The sequence below is a fragment of the Diorhabda carinulata genome, chromosome 6 (assembly GCF_026250575.1).
Source record: "Diorhabda carinulata isolate Delta chromosome 6, icDioCari1.1, whole genome shotgun sequence".
Classification (NCBI taxonomy): Eukaryota; Metazoa; Arthropoda; class Insecta; order Coleoptera; family Chrysomelidae; genus Diorhabda; species Diorhabda carinulata.
In genome coordinates this window covers 2515420-2537504 of record NC_079465.1, presented here as the reverse complement: position 1 = coordinate 2537504, position 22085 = coordinate 2515420, and the positions used below count along the sequence as shown (strand labels likewise).

Below are 22085 nucleotides of genomic sequence, written 5' to 3'. Positions count from 1 at the left end.
TGTTCAAAGGTGGACAAAACGCGTCAGATCGGAGATCAAGAATTTTTGGAAGTTGTAGCTTTCCAGGAAGCTTCTACTGTCTGTGGACACTCTCACAATGCTTCAGGATGCTTTTGAAATCGATTGTATTTCGAAATTCCACTAGGACAAGTGGCACAAGGTGTTCAAAGGTGGATAAAACGCGTCTGGTCGGAGATCAAGAATTTTTGGAAGTTGTAGCTTTCCAGGAAGCTTCTACTGTCTGTGGACACTCTCACAATGCTCCAGGATGCTTTTGAAATCGATTGTATTTCGAAATTCCACTAGGACCAGTGGCACAAGGTGTTCAAAGGTGGACAAAACGCGTCAGGTCGGAGATCAAGAATTTTTGGAAGTTGTAGCTTTCCAGGAAGCTTCTACTGTATGTGGACACTCTCACAATGCTCCAGGATGCTTTTGAAATCGATTGTATTTCGAAATTCCACTAGGACCAGTGGCACAAGGTGTTCAAAGGTGGACAAAACGCGTCAGATCGGAGATCAAGAATTTTTGGAAGTTGTAGCTTTCCAGGAAGCTTCTACTGTCTGTGGACACTCTCACAATGCTCCAGGATGCTTTTGAAATCGATTGTATTTCGAAATTCCACTAGGACCAGTGGCACAAGGTGTTCAAAGGTGGACAAAACGCGTCAGATCGGAGATCAAGAATTTTTGGAAGTTGTAGCTTTCCAGGAAGCTTCTACTGTCTGTGGACACTCTCACAATGCTTCAGGATGCTTTTGAAATCGATTGTATTTCGAAATTCCACTAGGACAAGTGGCACAAGGTGTTCAAAGGTGGATAAAACGCGTCTGGTCGGAGATCAAGAATTTTTGGAAGTTGTAGCTTTCCAGGAAGCTTCTACTGTCTGTGGACACTCTCACAATGCTCCAGGATGCTTTTGAAATCGATTGTATTTCGAAATTCCACTAGGACCAGTGGCACAAGGTGTTCAAAGGTGGACAAAACGCGTCAGGTCGGAGATCAAGAATTTTTGGAAGTTGTAGCTTTCCAGGAAGCTTCTACTGTATGTGGACACTCTCACAATGCTCCAGGATGCTTTTGAAATCGATTGTATTTCGAAATTCCACTAGGACAAGTGGCACAAGGTGTTCAAAGGTGGACAAAACGCGTCAGATCGGAGATCAAGAATTTTTGGAATTTCACGTCTTCCTCACGATCTACTATTTGACCAAAGCCGAGATCGGCGTCATACCCCAGCTAGATTATAGCCTTGACATCGTCAGACGAGACTTCTTTTGTTCCCTAGACTCAAGAAATTCCTTAAAAAACAAAATTTGGAGACATTGAACAATATTAGATTCGTTAGGACGAGGTTTCTGAAAGATATCTTCGTTGTAGCCTTCCAGGAAGCTTCTACCGCCCGTAGATACTTTCAAAATGCTCCAGGATGTTTTTGAAATTGATTGTCGGTTTTCCAAGGATGGCCGAGATACTTCAAGCCAAAAAAAAAGGATTCTTGGATTCTTAAAGGACAACATTAGAGTCGTTAAGATGTAACTTCATTGTAACTCTCCAGGAAGTTGTTTCCGCCCGCGAAGATAATGTGCAGTTAGAAAGAATAGAATCGTCTCGAGTACAAACTGAAGAATATTGATGACCCATACATAAACAAAAATATTAGTTATTTGGGGTCCAATATGTCCCACTACAACTCGCGTTGAGGTCGGGCGACTGTGACGGTCGAATCATCAATTTCTGTCAAATACTCTTTGCACCAGGAATTCTTGGAATCGTTGTCACGCTGGAAGTTAAATTTTGTGCCGATCAGGCGCTGCACCAGGTCTTCGTCGCATTTCCTCCGGAACCTCCGCCGTGTTTCTTGGAATTCCACATGGATCTAACAGCCGCGCTTTCTCTGAACAAATTTAGACTCGAAAATGGGTCCAATTTTTCTGTTTTTCGCCCCACTGCAACTGTTTCAACAGAATTTTCGATAACGGAAACGAAAAGATGTCTTGGTCCAAAAAGTATGAGCCGCAGCAAGTTTATGCGCGAGGTAGGCAAAAGCTTTTGACCGGTAGTGTATATTTAAATGTACGTCAACAAAAATTTGTTAATTTTCTTTCCAAAATCACGGAAATAAAGTACAAAACACATTAAATAAGTACAGTAAAGTTGTTTTTCTTTTTTTTTCATTAATTTTTTTATAACTATAATTTATTTAAAGTAAATTTATATAACCTCTGGCGCATCGGAATGTTAGTTTTGTTTATAATAATATAATGACATCAAAGATAGTAACACGCAATATCATTTTTTTTGTAAACACTTTGTTGAGTCTCCTCGACACTCAATTGATAAAACAAAGTTGTAACGGCGCCGTTTATATTTTTAGGTGTCGTACGCTTATACTCTACATATATTTATATTAAATAGACGTTTTCCAACCTTAAACTTATCCAACAAGGATTATTTCTGGCGTCATTTTCAATTTAAATCTAGAATATTTTGAATTATTTTTGTATAATTTCGAATACAATTAACTTTGAATGTTTTATAAACATGTACGGTCGGTTGCTCTTTATAAACGGACTTTTATCTCGTTTGATAAAAATTTTTATGTTCAGAGATCACAAAATCGAAATAAACATGAATTATACAGAGTGAGACAATAAAACTTTTAAAAAAAAATTTAAATTGTAAAAATTACGAACTCCGAATTATCGAAACTTAAATTTTATTCACTAACACGTTCGAAAGGGCGATAAAAAAGTTATAGTACAGTCAATAGATGTGAAAAAATGGAATTTTTAAGAAAAATTCGATTTTCGTGGAAATTTGAATATTAAATCGTATCTTCTGCTTTTAAACTGCTCAAAAATCACGCAGTTTTCGAGATATCAACAAATTTTAATCACTACCACGTTCGAAAGGGTGATAAAAAAGTTATAGTACAGTCAATAGATGTGAAAAAATGGAATTTTTAAGAAAAATTCGATTTTCGTGGAAATTTGAATATTAAATCGTATCTTCTGCTTTTAAACTGCTCAAAAATCACGCAGTTTTCGAGATATCAACAAAATTTATTCACTAACACGTTCGAAAGGGTGATAAAAAAAGTTATAGTACAGTCAATAGATGTGAAAAAATGGAATTTTTAAGAAAAATTCGATTTTCGTGGAAATTTGAATATTAAATCGTATCTTCTGCTTTTAAACTGCTCAAAAATCACGCAGTTTTCGAGATATCAACAAATTTTAATCACTACCACGTTCGAAAGGGTGATAAAAAAGTTATAGTACAGTCAATAGATGTGAAAAAATGGAATTTTTAAGAAAAATTCGATTTTCGTGGAAATTTGAATATTAAATCGTATCTTCTGCTTTTAAACTGCTCAAAAATCACGCAGTTTTCGAGATATCAACAAAATTTATTCACTAACACGTTCGAAAGGGTGATAAAAAAAGTTATAGTACAGTCAATAGATGTGAAAAAATGGAATTTTTAAGAAAAATTCGATTTTCGTGGAAATTTGAATATTAAATCGTATCTTCTGCTTTTAAACTGCTCAAAAATCACGCAGTTTTCGAGATATCAACAAATTTTAATCACTACCACGTTCGAAAGGGTGATAAAAAAGTTATAGTACAGTCAATAGATGTGAAAAAATGGAATTTTTAAGAAAAATTCGATTTTCGTGGAAATTTGAATATTAAATCGTATCTTCTGCTTTTAAACTGCACAAAAATCACGCAGTTTTCGAGATATCAACAAATTTTATTCATTAACACGTTCGAAAGGGCGATAAAAAAGTTATAGTACAGTCAATAGATGTGAAAAAATGGAATTTTTAAAAAAACTTCGATTTTCGTGGAAATTTGAATATTAAATCGTATCTTCTGCTTTTAAACTGCTCAAAAATCACGCAGTTTTCGAGATATCAACAAATTTTATTCACTAACACGTTCGAAAGGGTGATAAAAAAGTTATAGTACAGTCAATAGATGTGAAAAAATGGAATTTTTTAAAAAAACTTCGATTTTCGTGGAAATTTGAATATTAAATCGTATCTTCTGCTTTTAAACTGCTCAAAAATCACGCAGTTTTCGAGATATCAACAAATTTTATTCACTAACACGTTCGAAAGGGTGATAAAAAAGTTATAGTACAGTCAATAGATGTGAAAAAATGGAATTTTTAAGAAAAATTCGATTTTCGTGGAAATTTGAATATTAAATCGTATCTTCTGCTTTTAAACTGCTCAAAAACCACGCAGTTTTCGAGATATCAACAAATTTTATTCATTAACACGTTCGAAAGGGCGATAAAAAAGTTATAGTACAGTCAATAGATGTGAAAAAATGGAATTTTTAAGAAAAATTCGATTTTCGTGGAAATTTGAATATTAAATCGTATCTTCTGCTTTTAAACTGCTCAAAAATCACGCAGTTTTCGAGATATCAACAAATTTTAATCACTACCACGTTCGAAAGGGTGATAAAAAAGTTATAGTACAGTCAATAGATGTGAAAAAATGGAATTTTTAAGAAAAATTCGATTTTCGTGGAAATTTGAATATTAAATCGTATCTTCTGCTTTTAAACTGCTCAAAAATCACGCAGTTTTCGAGATATCAACAAAATTTATTCATTAACACGTTCGAAAGGGCGATAAAAAAGTTATAGTACAGTCAATAGATGTGAAAAAATGGAATTTTTAAGAAAAATTCGATTTTCGTGGAAATTTGAATATTAAATCGTATCTTCTGCTTTTAAACTGCTCAAAAATCACGCAGTTTTCGAGATATCAACAAATTTTAATCACTACCACGTTCGAAAGGGTGATAAAAAAGTTATAGTACAGTCAATAGATGTGAAAAAATGGAATTTTTAAGAAAAATTCGATTTTCGTGGAAATTTGAATATTAAATCGTATCTTCTGCTTTTAAACTGCACAAAAATCACGCAGTTTTCGAGATATCAACAAATTTTAATCACTAACACGTTCGAAAGGGTGATAAAAAAGTTATAGTACAGTCAATAGATGTGAAAAAATGGAATTTTTAAGAAAAATTCGATTTTCGTGGAAATTTGAATATTAAATCGTATCTTCTGCTTTTAAACTGCTCAAAAATCACGCAGTTTTCGAGATATCAACAAATTTTAATCACTACCACGTTCGAAAGGGTGATAAAAAAGTTATAGTACAGTCAATAGATGTGAAAAAATGGAATTTTTAAGAAAAATTCGATTTTCGTGGAAATTTGAATATTAAATCGTATCTTCTGCTTTTAAACTGCTCAAAAATCACGCAGTTTTCGAGATATCAACAAATTTTAATCACTACCACGTTCGAAAGGGTGATAAAAAAGTTATAGTACAGTCAATAGATGTGAAAAAATGGAATTTTTAAGAAAAATTCGATTTTCGTGGAAATTTGAATATTAAATCGTATCTTCTGCTTTTAAACTGCACAAAAATCACGCAGTTTTCGAGATATCAACAAATTTTATTCATTAACACGTTCGAAAGGGCGATAAAAAAGTTATAGTACAGTCAATAGATGTGAAAAAATGGAATTTTTAAAAAAACTTCGATTTTCGTGGAAATTTGAATATTAAATCGTATCTTCTGCTTTTAAACTGCTCAAAAATCACGCAGTTTTCGAGATATCAACAAATTTTAATCACTAACACGTTCGAAAGGGTGATAAAAAAGTTATAGTACAGTCAATAGATGTGAAAAAATGGAATTTTTAAGAAAAATTCGATTTTCGTGGAAATTTGAATATTAAATCGTATCTTCTGCTTTTAAACTGCTCAAAAATCACGCAGTTTTCGAGATATCAACAAAATTTATTCACTAACACGTTCGAAAGGGTGATAAAAAAGTTATAGTACAGTCAATAGACGTGAAAAAACGGAATTTTTTAAAAAAACTTCGATTTTCGTGGAAATTTGAATATTAAATCGTATCTTCTGCTTTTAAACTGCTCAAAAATCATGCAGTTTTCGAGATATCAACAAATTTTATTCACTAACACGTTCGAAAGGGTGATAAAAAAGTTATAGTACAGTCAATAGATGTGAAAAAATGGAATTTTTAAGAAAAATTCGATTTTCGTGGAAATTTGAATATTAAATCGTATCTTCTGCTTTTAAACTGCTCAAAAATCACGCAGTTTTCGAGATATCAACAAATTTTATTCACTAACACGTTCGAAAGGGTGATAAAAAAGTTATAGTACAGTCAATAGATGTGAAAAAATGGAATTTTTAAGAAAAATTCGATTTTCGTGGAAATTTGAATATTAAATCGTATCTTCTGCTTTTAAACTGCTCAAAAATCACGCAGTTTTCGAGATATCAACAAATTTTATTCACTAACACGTTCGAAAGGGTGATAAAAAAGTTATAGTACAGTCAATAGATGTGAAAAAATGGAATTTTTAAGAAAAATTCGATTTTCGTGGAAATTTGAATATTAAATCGTATCTTCTGCTTTTAAACTGCTCAAAAATCACGCAGTTTTCGAGATATCAACAAATTTTATTCACTAACACGTTCGAAAGGGTGATAAAAAAGTTATAGTACAGTCGATAGATGTGAAAAAATGGAATTTTTTAAAAAAACTTCGATTTTCGTGGAAATTTGAATATTAAATCGTATCTTCTGCTTTTAAACTGCTCAAAAATCACGCAGTTTTCGAGATATCAACTTGAAAAATAACATTTTGTGAAAAATTTCAGGAATTACAATGTCGTATCTAAAAATTTCCTCAAGAGGCATTTTCAATTTTCATGATACAAATATTTTCAAAAAATCAAAATATTCAGTAATTCAATTTAATTAGTTTTTTTCTGCAATTCCGCGTAAATAAAATTGATTGTACAGAGAGAAAAATAGAGACATTTTATTTGTATTATTTTCATAAAAACTCATTTTTAAGGAATTTTGATTTACTTTAAAAAAGATATCTTGGAGTTTTCCCCAAAAATGTCCCCTATAACAGCGTTCATGATTATATTAATCCCCTACGAGGGGCTGTTTCCATGCTACAAGACTATAAATACTATCGAAATTTGAATTTAATCAAAACTGTACGGGAAAATAGCTTGTGACTGGCCTATTAATCAAGCTCAAAATTTTTTTGGATTTCCATGGTAAACGGTACGTTTTATCAAAAAATACGTTAGACAAAAATTGTAGATCAAGAAATTCTTTACAAAAAGTGTCCATATACTTTTTTGGTTAAGAATGACCATTTCTGAGAAATCGCGATTCTAAAAATTGAAAAAATTACTTTACATATAATATTATATATAATTCAGTCTATAATTCATGATATTTCCATAATTTTTCTTGTATTAGTTATAAATTTCCCCATCCCGAATATTTACAACATACTTCACGAGATACGAACGGAAGATCTTCTCAATTTGACCACCCGGTATATTAAACATTATAAATATAAATCAAATCATTGTGCACATAAATCTTTTCGAATAATAAAGAAATAAAACAGTACAATTCCATTTAATTTTACACAAAAATCTACCTTGGTAATAAAAAAAACTGTTATTGTCAGGTAGTGTGATCCTAGTACACATAGACATAACCTCAAACCTCACCTCTCGAATATATCCGTAGAATAACATTTCGAGTACGTGACGTAACCGGCAGCGATCAGTCGTAATCTTGGCGCCAGCGGTGAACTCGTAATATCTATTTTTAAACCCGCGCCGTTCACGCCACTAGCAAGTCTTTAGGCGACGTTGCCACGTTATAAATTCTATATTAGATACACGGAAAATGTTATTGAAAATGAATATTTTGGATTTTAGTGCATCAGTATTAAAACTATCTGGACAGAATCTATTGTACAAACAAAAGTAAATAATATACAATAAAAAATAATTATTTTTATGATATTTAATGAATTTGTATGATCAATTACTTCATATTCAAAAATAATATTTTTGATTAACATGGGATAGTTGGAAAGCTAGATGAAGTTAATTTTTTGACCTCTTAGCGATGACAGGATATTCGGGATGCCAATTTGAAATTTTTTGGAGCGAAACGCCGATGTCATGGAGCCAAATCTAATCTATTTCGAACTGTAATTCAATACAAGTTACTTTTCTTTCGAAAATAAAATTAGTAAAAGTTTACAAAAACACTCGTTGATTTCCAACTAGTGGAAATTCAAATTTGAACATTTTTCAACAATATATTGGTTTGGAATAACGAATAATTACGCAATGAAAACGTTGCCACGCTTAACGAATTGTCGACGTTATTGATATTTCTGACTCATATCTCTAAATACTATTTTTAACAGAAAAATAAGTGATTTTACATTATTTTATCAAGTATTTTATCTAAATAACCTTAAAAATATCTTCTTATTTATATAACGCGTTAAATTTGACTGTTTTTTCGAAACATCACCTATAGCTGGATTTTGACAATTGTTTAAACTGTCAAAACTGCCAATATAATAAAATAATTGATAAAAATATCATCAAAAATGAAAATTATTTAACTATTTCCATAATTAAAGTTGAAGAATTTAATATATTTGCTATCGTTTTTATTAACGTATTTTCCCAATGTTATCGATAAGATTAATCATACTTAATACACGTGTTGTTGTAAACAATAAGGAATTCATTCGACATTCTTTAATGACACAATACCGAAAAATTAAGTTGATTCAGACATTAAAAGTCAAATTATATAAATAATCGATTTGACATAAGCTACGGTAGTTATATAACGCGTTTGTAATGTCATCTGTCAAAATTTCACATAAATATGACAGATAGATTTGTTTTACAACTGAAAAAATCTCCCAAAATGGCGTATAATTTCAATTAAATAGATTTACAATACTTATTTAACAACATGGAGAACTCAAATTGAAGTTTTTAAGTCGTAATTCCACAATTATATGAGAGGAAAATCAAACGATACTGTTTTAAGAATAAGACACTTAAACATAGCGTGGAATGTTGGTTGTCTATCTATTAGTAATATCAGTTAGGGTCAAGAAGTGATGGACGAGCCGGTTGCTAATCGAGGATAAAAAAGAAGAAGAAAAGTCGTGCTATACTTTTACAGGGAGGCAAACTTAACTTTTGGTTAACGTTTAGTGAAAATATGTTTAACTGTTTTTATTTACTTGAGGTTATTACGATTATATATAAAATAATTCAAGACAAATATGTATAAAAATATGAAATGCCTTTCAATAGCCTGTATCCAAACGTTGTAAGACTTATTATAAAGATTGATAAAATGGATTACTTTTAACGTACTATTAAAAATGAATTTGATGAAAAATCCGTGGAAAGTTTGAATTAGTTTCGACATGTCACCAGATATCTGTATCTCCATATAGTTTTTATGTTAATAGGATGGCGGTTTTAAAAAAAAGTGACTTTTCGGAGATTTACGACACTTCCTGTGATGATGTAATTAGTGTCTGACATCACCAATATTTTATTATGCGTAAAATGTGTCATTTAGAGTAAACGATGAAATTGAATCTTATCACGGTTACTTCTAATTCCATTCGAAAGTACAAAAGCAATGAGGCATACTTTTAGCATTTCAATAAAATTATTTCCACTAAAAAACTGACAGAACGATATTCTTTGCTTACTTTCCGGCAGCCATGTTGTTTACATTTGGACAGCATTCTGTCAAAATCTTCTAGTCGTAATTAACTGGTTATTTCCAAATAAAACTACTATAATTATTTTTTTTTAATGCGAATAACACTATTTTGGCAATCGAACTATGATAAACTATTTCACGTACCTCAAGTATGGTTAGTGACCTCCAGTTAAAAAGTTAATTATGATTCTCGTTATACAAATGAAAAAAAAAAATCAAACATATACCCGTGGCGTCTGATTTGGCGCCATAGGCGCCACATTTCTTTTCATACAAAACAATACGCACTGGAATATGGTTATTTTTAAACTGAAAATTAGCCCAGTCGATAATTTCGATACTTCATCTAATTGTGTCAGTTTCGTTTATGGAATTGAATCGAGTTTTTTCCAATAATTTTCTAATTTAATGTTGTATAATTAAAATATTTTGAGGTTATGTATGTTTTCACTCTTTATTCTGACAGTTTTTAGATCTAAAAACGGGCAATTGACGTTTTTAGTGGGTTATTCAAAGCGGGAAATATGAAATTCACTTAATAGCGAGAATTTTGATACTGGAACAGGGACGTCTTTGAAAATTTGAACTTAAATTTGTGATAAACTGGGGTAATTTTTCGTTTATGTAATTAATTTTAGAATTTAATGTTGTATAATTGAAATATTTTGAGGTTATGTATGTTTTCACTCTTTATTCTGACAGTTTAAAGATCTAAAAACGGGTAATTGACGTTTGTAGTGGGTTATTCAAAGCGGGAATTATGAAATTCTTTTAATAGCGAGAATTTTGATACTGGAACAGGGACGTCTTTGAAAATTTGAACTTAAATTTGTGATAAACTGGGGTAATTTTTCGTTTATGTAATTAATTTTAGAATTTAATGTTGTATAATTGAAATATTTTGAGGTTATGTATGTTTTCACTCTTTATTCTGACAGTTTAAAGATCTAAATTCGGGTAATTGACGTTTTTAGTGGGTTATTCAAAGCGGGAATTATGAAATTCTTTTAATAGCGAGAATTTTGATACTGGAACAGGGACGTCTTTGAAAATTTGAACTTAAATTTGTGATAAACTGGGGTAATTTTTCGTTTATGTAATTAATTTTAGAATTTAATGTTGTATAATTGAAATATTTTGAGGTTATGTATGTTTTCACTCTTTATTCTGACAGTTTAAAGATCTAAAAACGGGCAATTGACGTTTTTAGTGGGTTATTCAAAGCGGGAAATATGAAATTGACTTAATAGCGAGAATTTTGATACTGGAACAGGGACGTCTTTGAAAATTTGAACTTAAATTTGTGATAAACTGGGGTAATTTTTCGTTTATGTAATTAATTTTAGAATTTAATGTTGTATAATTGAAATATTTTGAGGTTATGTATGTTTCCACTCTTTATTCTGACAGTTTAAAGATCTAAAAACGGGCAATTGACGTTTTTAGTGGGTTATTCAAAGCGGGAAATATGAAATTCACTTAATAGCGAGAATTTTGATACTGGAACAGGGACGTCTTTGAAAATTTGAACTTAAATTTGTGATAAACTGGGGTAATTTTTCGTTTATGTAATTAATTTTAGAATTTAATGTTGTATAATTGAAATATTTTGAGGTTATGTATGTTTTCACTCTTTATTCTGACAGTTTTTGGATCTAAAAACGGGCAATTGACGTTTTTAGTGGGTTATTCAAAGCGGGAAATATGAAATTCACTTAATAGCGAGAATTTTGATACTGGAACAGGGACGTCTTTGAAAATTTGAACTTAAATTTGTGATAAACTGGGGTAATTTTTCGTTTATGTAATTAATTTTAGAATTTAATGTTGTATAATTGAAATATTTTGAGGTTATGTATGTTTTCACTCTTTATTCTGACAGTTTTTGGATCTAAAAACGGGCAATTGACGTTTTTAGTGGGTTATTCAAAGCGGGAAATATGAAATTCACTTAATAGCGAGAATTTTGATACTGGAACAGGGACGTCTTTGAAAATTTGAACTTAAATTTGTGATAAACTGGGGTAATTTTTCGTTTATGTAATTAATTTTAGAATTTAATGTTGTATAATTGAAATATTTTGAGGTTATGTATGTTTCCACCCTTTATTCTGACAGTTTTTGGATCTAAAAACGGGCAATTGACGTTTTTAGTGGGTTATTCAAAGCGGGAAATATGAAATTCACTTAATAGCGAGAATTTTGATACTGGAACAGGGACGTCTTTGAAAATTTGAACTTAAATTTGTGATAAACTGGGGTAATTTTTCGTTTATGTAATTAATTTTAGAATTTAATGTTGTATAATTGAAATATTTTGAGGTTATGTATGTTTTCACTCTTTATTCTGACAGTTTTTGGATCTAAAAACGGGCAATTGACGTTTTTAGTGGGTTATTCAAAGCGGGAAATATGAAATTCACTTAATAGCGAGAATTTTGATACTGGAACAGGGACGTCTTTGAAAATTTGAACTTAAATTTGTGATAAACTGGGGTAATTTTTCGTTTATGTAATTAATTTTAGAATTTAATGTTGTATAATTGAAATATTTTGAGGTTATGTATGTTTTCACTCTTTATTCTGACAGTTTTTGGATCTAAAAACGGGCAATTGACGTTTTTAGTGGGTTATTCAAAGCGGGAAATATGAAATTCACTTAATAGCGAGAATTTTGATACTGGAACAGGGACGTCTTTGAAAATTTGAACTTAAATTTGTGATAAACTGGGGTAATTTTTCGTTTATGTAATTAATTTTAGAATTTAATGTTGTATAATTGAAATATTTTGAGGTTATGTATGTTTTCACTCTTTATTCTGACAGTTTTTGGATCTAAAAACGGGCAATTGACGTTTTTAGTGGGTTATTCAAAGCGGGAAATATGAAATTCACTTAATAGCGAGAATTTTGATACTGGAACAGGGACGTCTTTGAAAATTTGAACTTAAATTTGTGATAAACTGGGGTAATTTTTCGTTTATGTAATTAATTTTAGAATTTAATGTTGTATAATTGAAATATTTTGAGGTTATGTATGTTTTCACTCTTTATTCTGACAGTTTTTGGATCTAAAAACGGGCAATTGACGTTTTTAGTGGGTTATTCAAAGCGGGAAATATGAAATTCACTTAATAGCGAGAATTTTGATACTGGAACAGGGACGTCTTTGAAAATTTGAACTTAAATTTGTGATAAACTGGGGTAATTTTTCGTTTATGTAATTAATTTTAGAATTTAATGTTGTATAATTGAAATATTTTGAGGTTATGTATGTTTTCACTCTTTATTCTGACAGTTTTTGGATCTAAAAACGGGCAATTGACGTTTTTAGTGGGTTATTCAAAGCGGGAAATATGAAATTCACTTAATAGCGAGAATTTTGATACTGGAACAGGGACGTCTTTGAAAATTTGAACTTAAATTTGTGATAAACTGGGGTAATTTTTCGTTTATGTAATTAATTTTAGAATTTAATGTTGTATAATTGAAATATTTTGAGGTTATGTATGTTTTCACTCTTTATTCTGACAGTTTTTGGATCTAAAAACGGGCAATTGACGTTTTTAGTGGGTTATTCAAAGCGGGAAATATGAAATTCACTTAATAGCGAGAATTTTGATACTGGAACAGGGACGTCTTTGAAAATTTGAACTTAAATTTGTGATAAACTGGGGTAATTTTTCGTTTATGTAATTAATTTTAGAATTTAATGTTGTATAATTGAAATATTTTGAGGTTATGTATGTTTCCACTCTTTATTCTGACAGTTTAAAGATCTAAAAACGGGCAATTGACGTTTTTAGTGGGTTATTCAAAGCGGGAAATATGAAATTCACTTAATAGCGAGAATTTTGATACTGGAACAGGGACGTCTTTGAAAATTTGAACTTAAATTTGTGATAAACTGGGGTAATTTTTCGTTTATGTAATTAATTTTAGAATTTAATGTTGTATAATTGAAATATTTTGAGGTTATGTATGTTTTCACTCTTTATTCTGACAGTTTTTGGATCTAAAAACGGGCAATTGACGTTTTTAGTGGGTTATTCAAAGCGGGAAATATGAAATTCACTTAATAGCGAGAATTTTGATACTGGAACAGGGACGTCTTTGAAAATTTGAACTTAAATTTGTGATAAACTGGGGTAATTTTTCGTTTATGTAATTAATTTTAGAATTTAATGTTGTATAATTGAAATATTTTGAGGTTATGTATGTTTCCACTCTTTATTCTGACAGTTTAAAGATCTAAAAACGGGCAATTGACGTTTTTAGTGGGTTATTCAAAGCGGGAAATATGAAATTCACTTAATAGCGAGAATTTTGATACTGGAACAGGGACGTCTTTGAAAATTTGAACTTAAATTTGTGATAAACTGGGGTAATTTTTCGTTTATGTAATTAATTTTAGAATTTAATGTTGTATAATTGAAATATTTTGAGGTTATGTATGTTTTCACTCTTTATTCTGACAGTTTTTGGATCTAAAAACGGGCAATTGACGTTTTTAGTGGGTTATTCAAAGCGGGAAATATGAAATTCACTTAATAGCGAGAATTTTGATACTGGAACAGGGACGTCTTTGAAAATTTGAACTTAAATTTGTGATAAACTGGGGTAATTTTTCGTTTATGTAATTAATTTTAGAATTTAATGTTGTATAATTGAAATATTTTGAGGTTATGTATGTTTTCACTCTTTATTCTGACAGTTTTTGGATCTAAAAACGGGCAATTGACGTTTTTAGTGGGTTATTCAAGGCGGGAAATATGAAATTCACTTAATAGCGAGAATTTTGATATTGAAACAGGGACGTCTTTGAAAATTTGAAATACAAAATCCAATACGTCATTCCCGATTCGATTTTTGTGATAAATTGGGTCAAAACCCCTCTAAAACTGTTAGGTTATATAAAATAAAGAAACCTGTATGAAAAGGAATCAATTTTCATTTGAAAATGTTGAGTAATTTATGAAATAAAAGAAAAATCGCGTTTTCCAAGGGGTTATAACTTTTTCGTGTGTGTGTACATTTACAATAGGGTTATTTATGTTAAATTCATAATATATTATATAATCATATGAAGAATTTATTGAAAATTCACGTTCATACTGGAAAATTCTTCGTTAGAAAGCCGCCTAATCATTTTAAATGTTTGTTTTTCTGATTCATTTGACCGTACTAACACGCTTCATCACACATTCTAGATATATATCTAAATCGGCGCCTCTGGGTATAAACATCTGTCCAACTATTTCGCTATCCAAAATTTTACGACGCTAGCGGCGACTGTGTACTTTAAACCATCGAATTTTCCGTATACTAAAATATTTCAACTCTCAACTTACTATAAAGGACGATGATAGACGGGCGTTTCAAAAAAAGTATCCCAAAAAACCCCCAGAAAAACTGCTCCGTAACTTTTTTTAATACATTCTTCAGAACTTGAAATAAACGTTTATTTACATTTCGCAATCCGTAGCTTATGAAGTAAATATGAGATCATAAGTTTCTCTCTTCCTCTGTTATGTTAGAGTGGACAGGTCCCACTCAAGGTGACCAACACACACACACGTACAAGAAGTCCCGAAGTGGCCTCCATCGCGTAACTGTCCTTAGCCCGGGGCTGTCTAAGGTGTGTTGAATACTGCGGCGTCTCATTATTGACTTACGTTTTTATTTTTTATATTATTTGTTATTTACGCAATCAGAAAATATATTTTTTTAAATTAAATATGTTTCTATTTGACATTCGTATGAGTTTGGGAGTTTACGAGGTCCCCGAGCACGAATATCTTGACAAATAATGTACCTAGTGCTTAGCGTGGCCAACGTCTACGTCGTCTATTATAGCCCCGTGGAAATTGAAGGATTACCTCGACGACGACGACCCGTGAGGTACTTGGTCGACCACTGCGATGCTGGTCTCGTCGAAACTTTGCTACCAAATATTTTACTGTTGATAACGAAGCAGAAGTATCAGACTTTTGGAAACAACCTCGTATAATAACAAAGGACGAGTCTAATATTAACCTGAACTGAATTTAATTGATTTTTGGTTTGTTGTAACTTTTTCGTGAAGTATTTTTAGGGGGTTAATCAAACCCTCCGAGAAGGGATTTCAGATCTATAACTCGAATTTTTGAGATTAGGTCCAACCAAAAAAAAAATAAGATAAAGAATTGCAAAACAACGATCGCATTTGAAAAAAATCAGTATTTTGGTTTCTTTTCAAATCACCCTCGTATGTAATAGAAAGTTGAAGTAATTAATGTCATGAACATACCTCCGTTGGTTGTAAGCGAACCAGGAAAGGAATCTCGACAAACTAGAGGAACTTCTTTTGGAGCTCTATCTGTAACAAAAACAAAATAACATTTACGAAAATTATTATTTTATTAATATCAGTACTCAAAACAAAATAAGTACGAATTTATATGCTTGTGTAATTATTTAAAACCTCTCTTACAGTTCCCTGTAAAGTTTCCGTCCTCTCGAAAAATTGGCATAGATCCGGCAACGCTGTCGAACAAGATAGAAACGAAGCACGTTCGAGGTCGTATGATTTGACATTCTGTGACCACGCACCCTTCCCGACCTCCGAACTGTAATTGAGGAAGAATTTGAAACATTTCATCGGAAACTTTCCACATAACCCTCGTACTATTCGTTATAATATGAGTATAAAAACTAATCAATCATATTTATATGAAATTGTGACAACAATTAACTATTATCATGTTAAAAATTGTTTTTAATCTGTGTGAAGTAAATAAAATTGTGACAGATGACGGATGACACAACAATTAACTTAAAAACTGTTTTTATTCTTTGTGACTACTTTACACATATTTGTCGATTGCGTAAAGTTCTTTTTAGGTAGGTATGTGAATGAAATGAATGAATCGCTTTCGACAAAGAGAGTTTTTGTGCTTATAAATGCCCACTACATCAAAGAAGCTCGACGTGTCTAAACGAAAAATAATGGCCGACCGCCCGCACGACACCTCAAATAGGAGTGGTTTATAGAACGAATTCTACGATCTTTTTTAAATTTTTTCTACTACAGGTGTTCTATAAAAAGTAAGGAAACTTCAATATAAATAATGACAACTGATAGGTTCAATTCGTTAGGTAGTTCATTACAAGAGCAAAAAAAACGGAAGAGAAAACGATAATAGCCAAGTTTCTGTATTTGACACTAGATGGCGACACAATATATGTTTATAAAGTATTTAATATTTCTATTATTATTATTATTATTATTTTATAAATGTGTTTTTGTGTAATATTAAACACAATTTTATCATATTTTATGCATACTTCTCCATCTGTTTACATTATTATGTAATGCGATATGATTTATTGTTAGTGCAAAAGATGGCGCCACTATAAATGCATTCGATTGTTCGTATGATTTAAAATCCGGAACCAATCCTTTTGCAGCGATGCCGGATTTACGATGTTGTACTGTAAAAAAATATGACATCGAGTCCTTAATTTCGATATCACTACTTTAAGCGAGTTATAGTCCGGTTAAATTAGATAAATCCACACTAAGCTGAGAATCAGTAAATTGTTTAAAATATAATTAAAAATAAAATTTGAAAGTTCCCAATCATTCCCTTGTGTGGAAAAAAAATTATTCAAGGTCAAAGGTGGAAAAATGTTTTTTTCGCGATTTACAACAAAACGATGAGTTTTATCACAAAAATACCTCAGACGAAAATTGTAGATCATAAAATTATCTACAAAAAACGTATCAATACTTTTTTTCCTACGAGTCACCGTTTCTGAGATATAACGATTCAAAAATTGTAAAAGTTGTAATCGTCATAATATGCATGAGTACGCCATACGTATTTTCGGCTTGGTGGGAATTTATGTAATTTCGAATGTCTAAATTGACCTATTTAATGATAAAATTATTCAAAGCTTTTATAACTTGTTGAGACTTGCCATCAATTTACTGTATGTCTGTTTAAAACTCACCCTGGTATATAAGTTTGATAATAATACTTTTAACAGGCCTTGAAATAAGAATAGAAAAAGTATACTACATAGTTTTCGTAGGTTATACATGGTGATTTGATTTATTATAAGAATTTCTCGTAAATTTTCGTTTAAATATTCTATTTCAACCAGATTTATGATTATTTTCAACTTAAATTCGCCATTTCCTATTGTCAATAACTATAAATATAGTGTATTATCAAAATAAACAACAGAAACGTTTATTTTTTCATTTCATTAATTTTTTATAAAAAAAAACTAACGTTATACAATTTTTTGTATGCCCCTGGTAAGTTGTAAGGCCGACGGATAACATTCGTCGTTAACGGTATTCGAACAAGATGGTTTGTTACGGAAATGATGTTCTTGCGTTTCCGTTAATGATTTCACATTTTTAGCCGTTGCTTTTATAGCTTTTCAAGTTGCAGTACAACGCCACGAGGTTGTGTGACTAATTTCATGAGGTTCTAGAGAAAATTTTGTTATTGAATTTTGACGTTTGTGCTAATACTGTTAATGTAATCACTATAATAGAGTGATTATTTCTTCTTATATAAGTATTTTCAATAAATGATTATAATTTATGTTAATTTTCATTAGAATGTGTATTTATGGCGAACGGTCTAAAAATCTACATATAATAATCTTCATTTGTATTGATATATATTTTTTAAGTAAAAACCTGGAAGTATTCGGGGCGAGTCCGGCGCTGTACGCTTACATGAATGTCGCTTCAAATAATGAAACGAAAGCAAAGCAAACAACCTAAAGGTTACCCCAGTTCATTTTCTCGCACAGATTATATATATATTGAAATAAAAGTGATGGAGGCATTTAAATCATTACAAACATTTTCTTCGGTACTTTATACAACAAATTATAATGGAAACACTTTTTAGATAACTTTTAACTAATTTATGCGGAATAAATTTCAACAGTAATCGATTATATCGAATGCAAATCAATAAGAGATATACAATCTCTTTTTTTACGTATTCGAAAAAAAAAACAACTTGATATCCAGCTTTACCCCGTATGTAGAAAAAAACGTTAATGAATAAAACATATCTTGTTCGCTTTAGCTAGTTGTTAAAAATAGATATGACAATCTAAACAGCAACCCAAACCTACAATTTGTACATTAGTACGGTGGGAAAATAATATTTGTCTATTTAACTTTTTTATTTATGTAAAATTGCTATTTGATATCTTATAACCAGATATTGATAGTTCATTATAACCTAAATGTGCTACAAAATGGCGGAAATAAAATAAAGGTAAAATGAGAATGTTGCTAGAATTGTATTAAGATTGACTAAGATATCGTTTTATAAATTATGAATATACGATATTATCCATATTTTGATTTGGTTTTTATAAAAGTACCTATAAAAGAATTGTTTTTATTTCGTATTACTTTTTACCGCGCTCCATGTCGATAAAATAGGAATCATTTCGCGCTACAGAGATTGTACAGTCAGATGTGTAACACGTAGGTATACACATAATAGAAAATAAAATTGTGTTGTGTGTTTAAATGGTGAATCAAAGTGATTAAATGAACTTTAATTAACGTGTATTCCACAGGTATGAATTCTTAGTATATAGTTTATGCATAATAGACAAAACTGATAATAATCGGAGTCTTTTGTATTTATATTTTACAACCAAAACTTTTATTCATAGCCTTTCTTCGAAGTTAAAACTATTTCCATCCACATTCCACTCTAATTTAGTAATGTCGTTCTTCTCGACGTGTTTTGTTTTATCTAAATATCTAATAAATGATCTAAAACTGTTTAAATATAAAGAATGTCCCACCGATTATAATATTACAAATAACTAATGCTTGTTTTTAATAATATTTTGCTTTGAAATAATTATGTTTATCCCTTATGCGCCCCAATTCTGATTGTTTTGAAAGTATTTTTGAGTAGTTGATTGAATAATTTGGAAGTATATCTTATCTCCTTGTTCACATATTTGTTTCTGTCTACACTTTTTATAATCTCTTTTATTCTGTTAATAATAGGAACAAAAAGTTTAAAAATAGAGCAATAGAGAAAATTTTTTTAGCTCTATCCGTTCATAAAGAGTTCTTTGACTGTTAATTTAACTCTAATTTTTGATACATAAAGTCACAAAGTAATTTCATATATAAGAACTCAAAGTTATTTAATTTATTTTTTTTTGATGACATGTTCCACCTATTTGGCATTTATTTCATGAATATTAAACATTTTTGAAGCTCCATTGATTAATAATGAGTTGCTTTATGACATGAAGAATCTTCGAATCCTAATGTAACTTTTGTTTCTGAAATATAAGAACTTAAAGTTATCAAATTCATTTTTTTTAAATATGTCATGTTCCACTTATTTATTTCATGAATAGCGGGCATATGATAACATTCCTTAGCTCTATCGGTTAATAATGAGTTGCTCTATGACTTGGTGAATCTTTGACTTATAATTTAACTCGTATTTTTGATATATAAGGCCTCAAAGTAATTTTATATATCAGTTCATCTGAAATTGTTATATTTCCAATTATTTGGTATTTATTCCATGAATATCGGACATAGAGCAATATTCCTTAGCTCTATAGGTTAATAATGAGTTGCTCTATGACTTGGTGAATCTTTGACTTATAATTTCACTCGTATTTTTGATATATAAGGCCTCAAAGTAATTTTATATATCAGTTCATCTGAAATTGTTATATTTCCAATTATTTGGTATTTATTCCATGAATATCGGACATAGAGCAATATTCCTTAGCTCTATAGGTTAATAATGAGTTGCTCTATGACTTGGTGAATCTTTGACTTATAATTTCACTCGTATTTTTGATATATAAGGCCTCAAAGTAATTTTATATATCAGTTCATCTGAAATTGTTATATTTCCAATTATTTGGTATTTATTCCATGAATATCGGACATAGAGCAATATTCCTTAGCTCTATAGGTTAATAATGAGTTGCTCTATGACTTGGTGAATCTTTGACTTATAATTTAACTCGTATTTTTGATATATAAGGCCTCAAAGTGATTTTATATATCAGTTCATCTGAAATTGTTATATTTTCAATTATTTGGTATTTATTCCATGAATATCGGACATAGAGCAATATTCCTTAGCTCTATAGGTTAATAATGAGTTGCTCTATGACTTGGTGAATCTTTGACTTATAATTTAACTCGTATTTTTGATATATAAGGCCTCAAAGTGATTTTATATATCAGTTCATCTGAAATTGTTATATTTCCAATTATTTGGTATTTATTCCATGAATATCGGACATAGAGCAATATTCCTTAGCTCTATAGGTTAATAATGAGTTGCTCTATGACTTGGTGAATCTTTGACTTCTAATTTAACTCGTATTTTTGATATATAAGGCCTCAAAGTGATTTTATATATCAGTTCATCTGAAATTGTTATATTTTCAATTATTTGGTATTTATTCCATGAATATCGGACATAGAGCAATATTCCTTAGCTCTATAGGTTAATAATGAGTTGCTCTATGACTTGGTGAATCTTTGACTTATAATTTAACTCGTATTTTTGATATATAAGGCCTCAAAGTGATTTTATATATCAGTTCATCTGAAATTGTTATATTTCCAATTATTTGGTATTTATTCCATGAATATCGGACATAGAGCAATATTCCTTAGCTCTATAGGTTAATAATGAGTTGCTCTATGACTTGGTGAATCTTTGACTTATAATTTCACTCGTATTTTTGATATATAAGGCCTCAAAGTAATTTTATATATCAGTTCATCTGAAATTGTTATATTTCCAATTATTTGATATTTATTCCATGAATATCGGACATAGAGCAATATTCCTTAGCTCTATAGGTTAATAATGAGTTGCTCTATGACTCGGTGAAACTTTGACTTCTAATTTAACTCGTATTTTTTATATATAAGGCCTCAAAGTGATTTTATATATCAGTTCATCTGAAATTGTTATATATCCAATTATTTGATATTTATTCCATGAATATCGGACATAGAGCAATATTCCTTAGCTCTATAGGTTAATAACGAGTTGCTCTATGACTCGGTGAAACTTTGACTTCTAATTTAACTCGTATTTTTTATATATAAGGCCTCAAAGTAATTTTATATATCAGTTCATCTGAAATTGTTATATTTCCAATTATTTGGTATTTATTCCATGAATATCGGACATAGAGCAATATTCCTTAGCTCTATAGGTTAATAATGAGTTGCTCTATGACTTGGTGAATCTTTGACTTATAATTTAACTCGTATTTTTGATATATAAGGCCTCAAAGTGATTTTATATATCAGTTCATCTGAAATTGTTATATTTTCAATTATTTGGTATTTATTCCATGAATATCGGACATAGAGCAATATTCCT

At 30.3% G+C, this 22085-nt stretch overlaps 1 protein-coding gene across 1 annotated transcript in view; it reads right to left on the bottom strand.

Annotated features, from left to right (window-relative positions):
- LOC130895663 (mothers against decapentaplegic homolog 6-like) overlaps positions 1 to 22085 on the bottom strand; it is a 78834-nt gene that overhangs the window by 17449 nt on the left and 39300 nt on the right. Inside the window, exon 3 of the mRNA XM_057803101.1 lies at positions 15953 to 16021. Within this exon, the coding sequence (XP_057659084.1) occupies positions 15953 to 16021 (69 nt within the window). The remainder of the gene's footprint in view (positions 1 to 15952; positions 16022 to 22085) is intronic.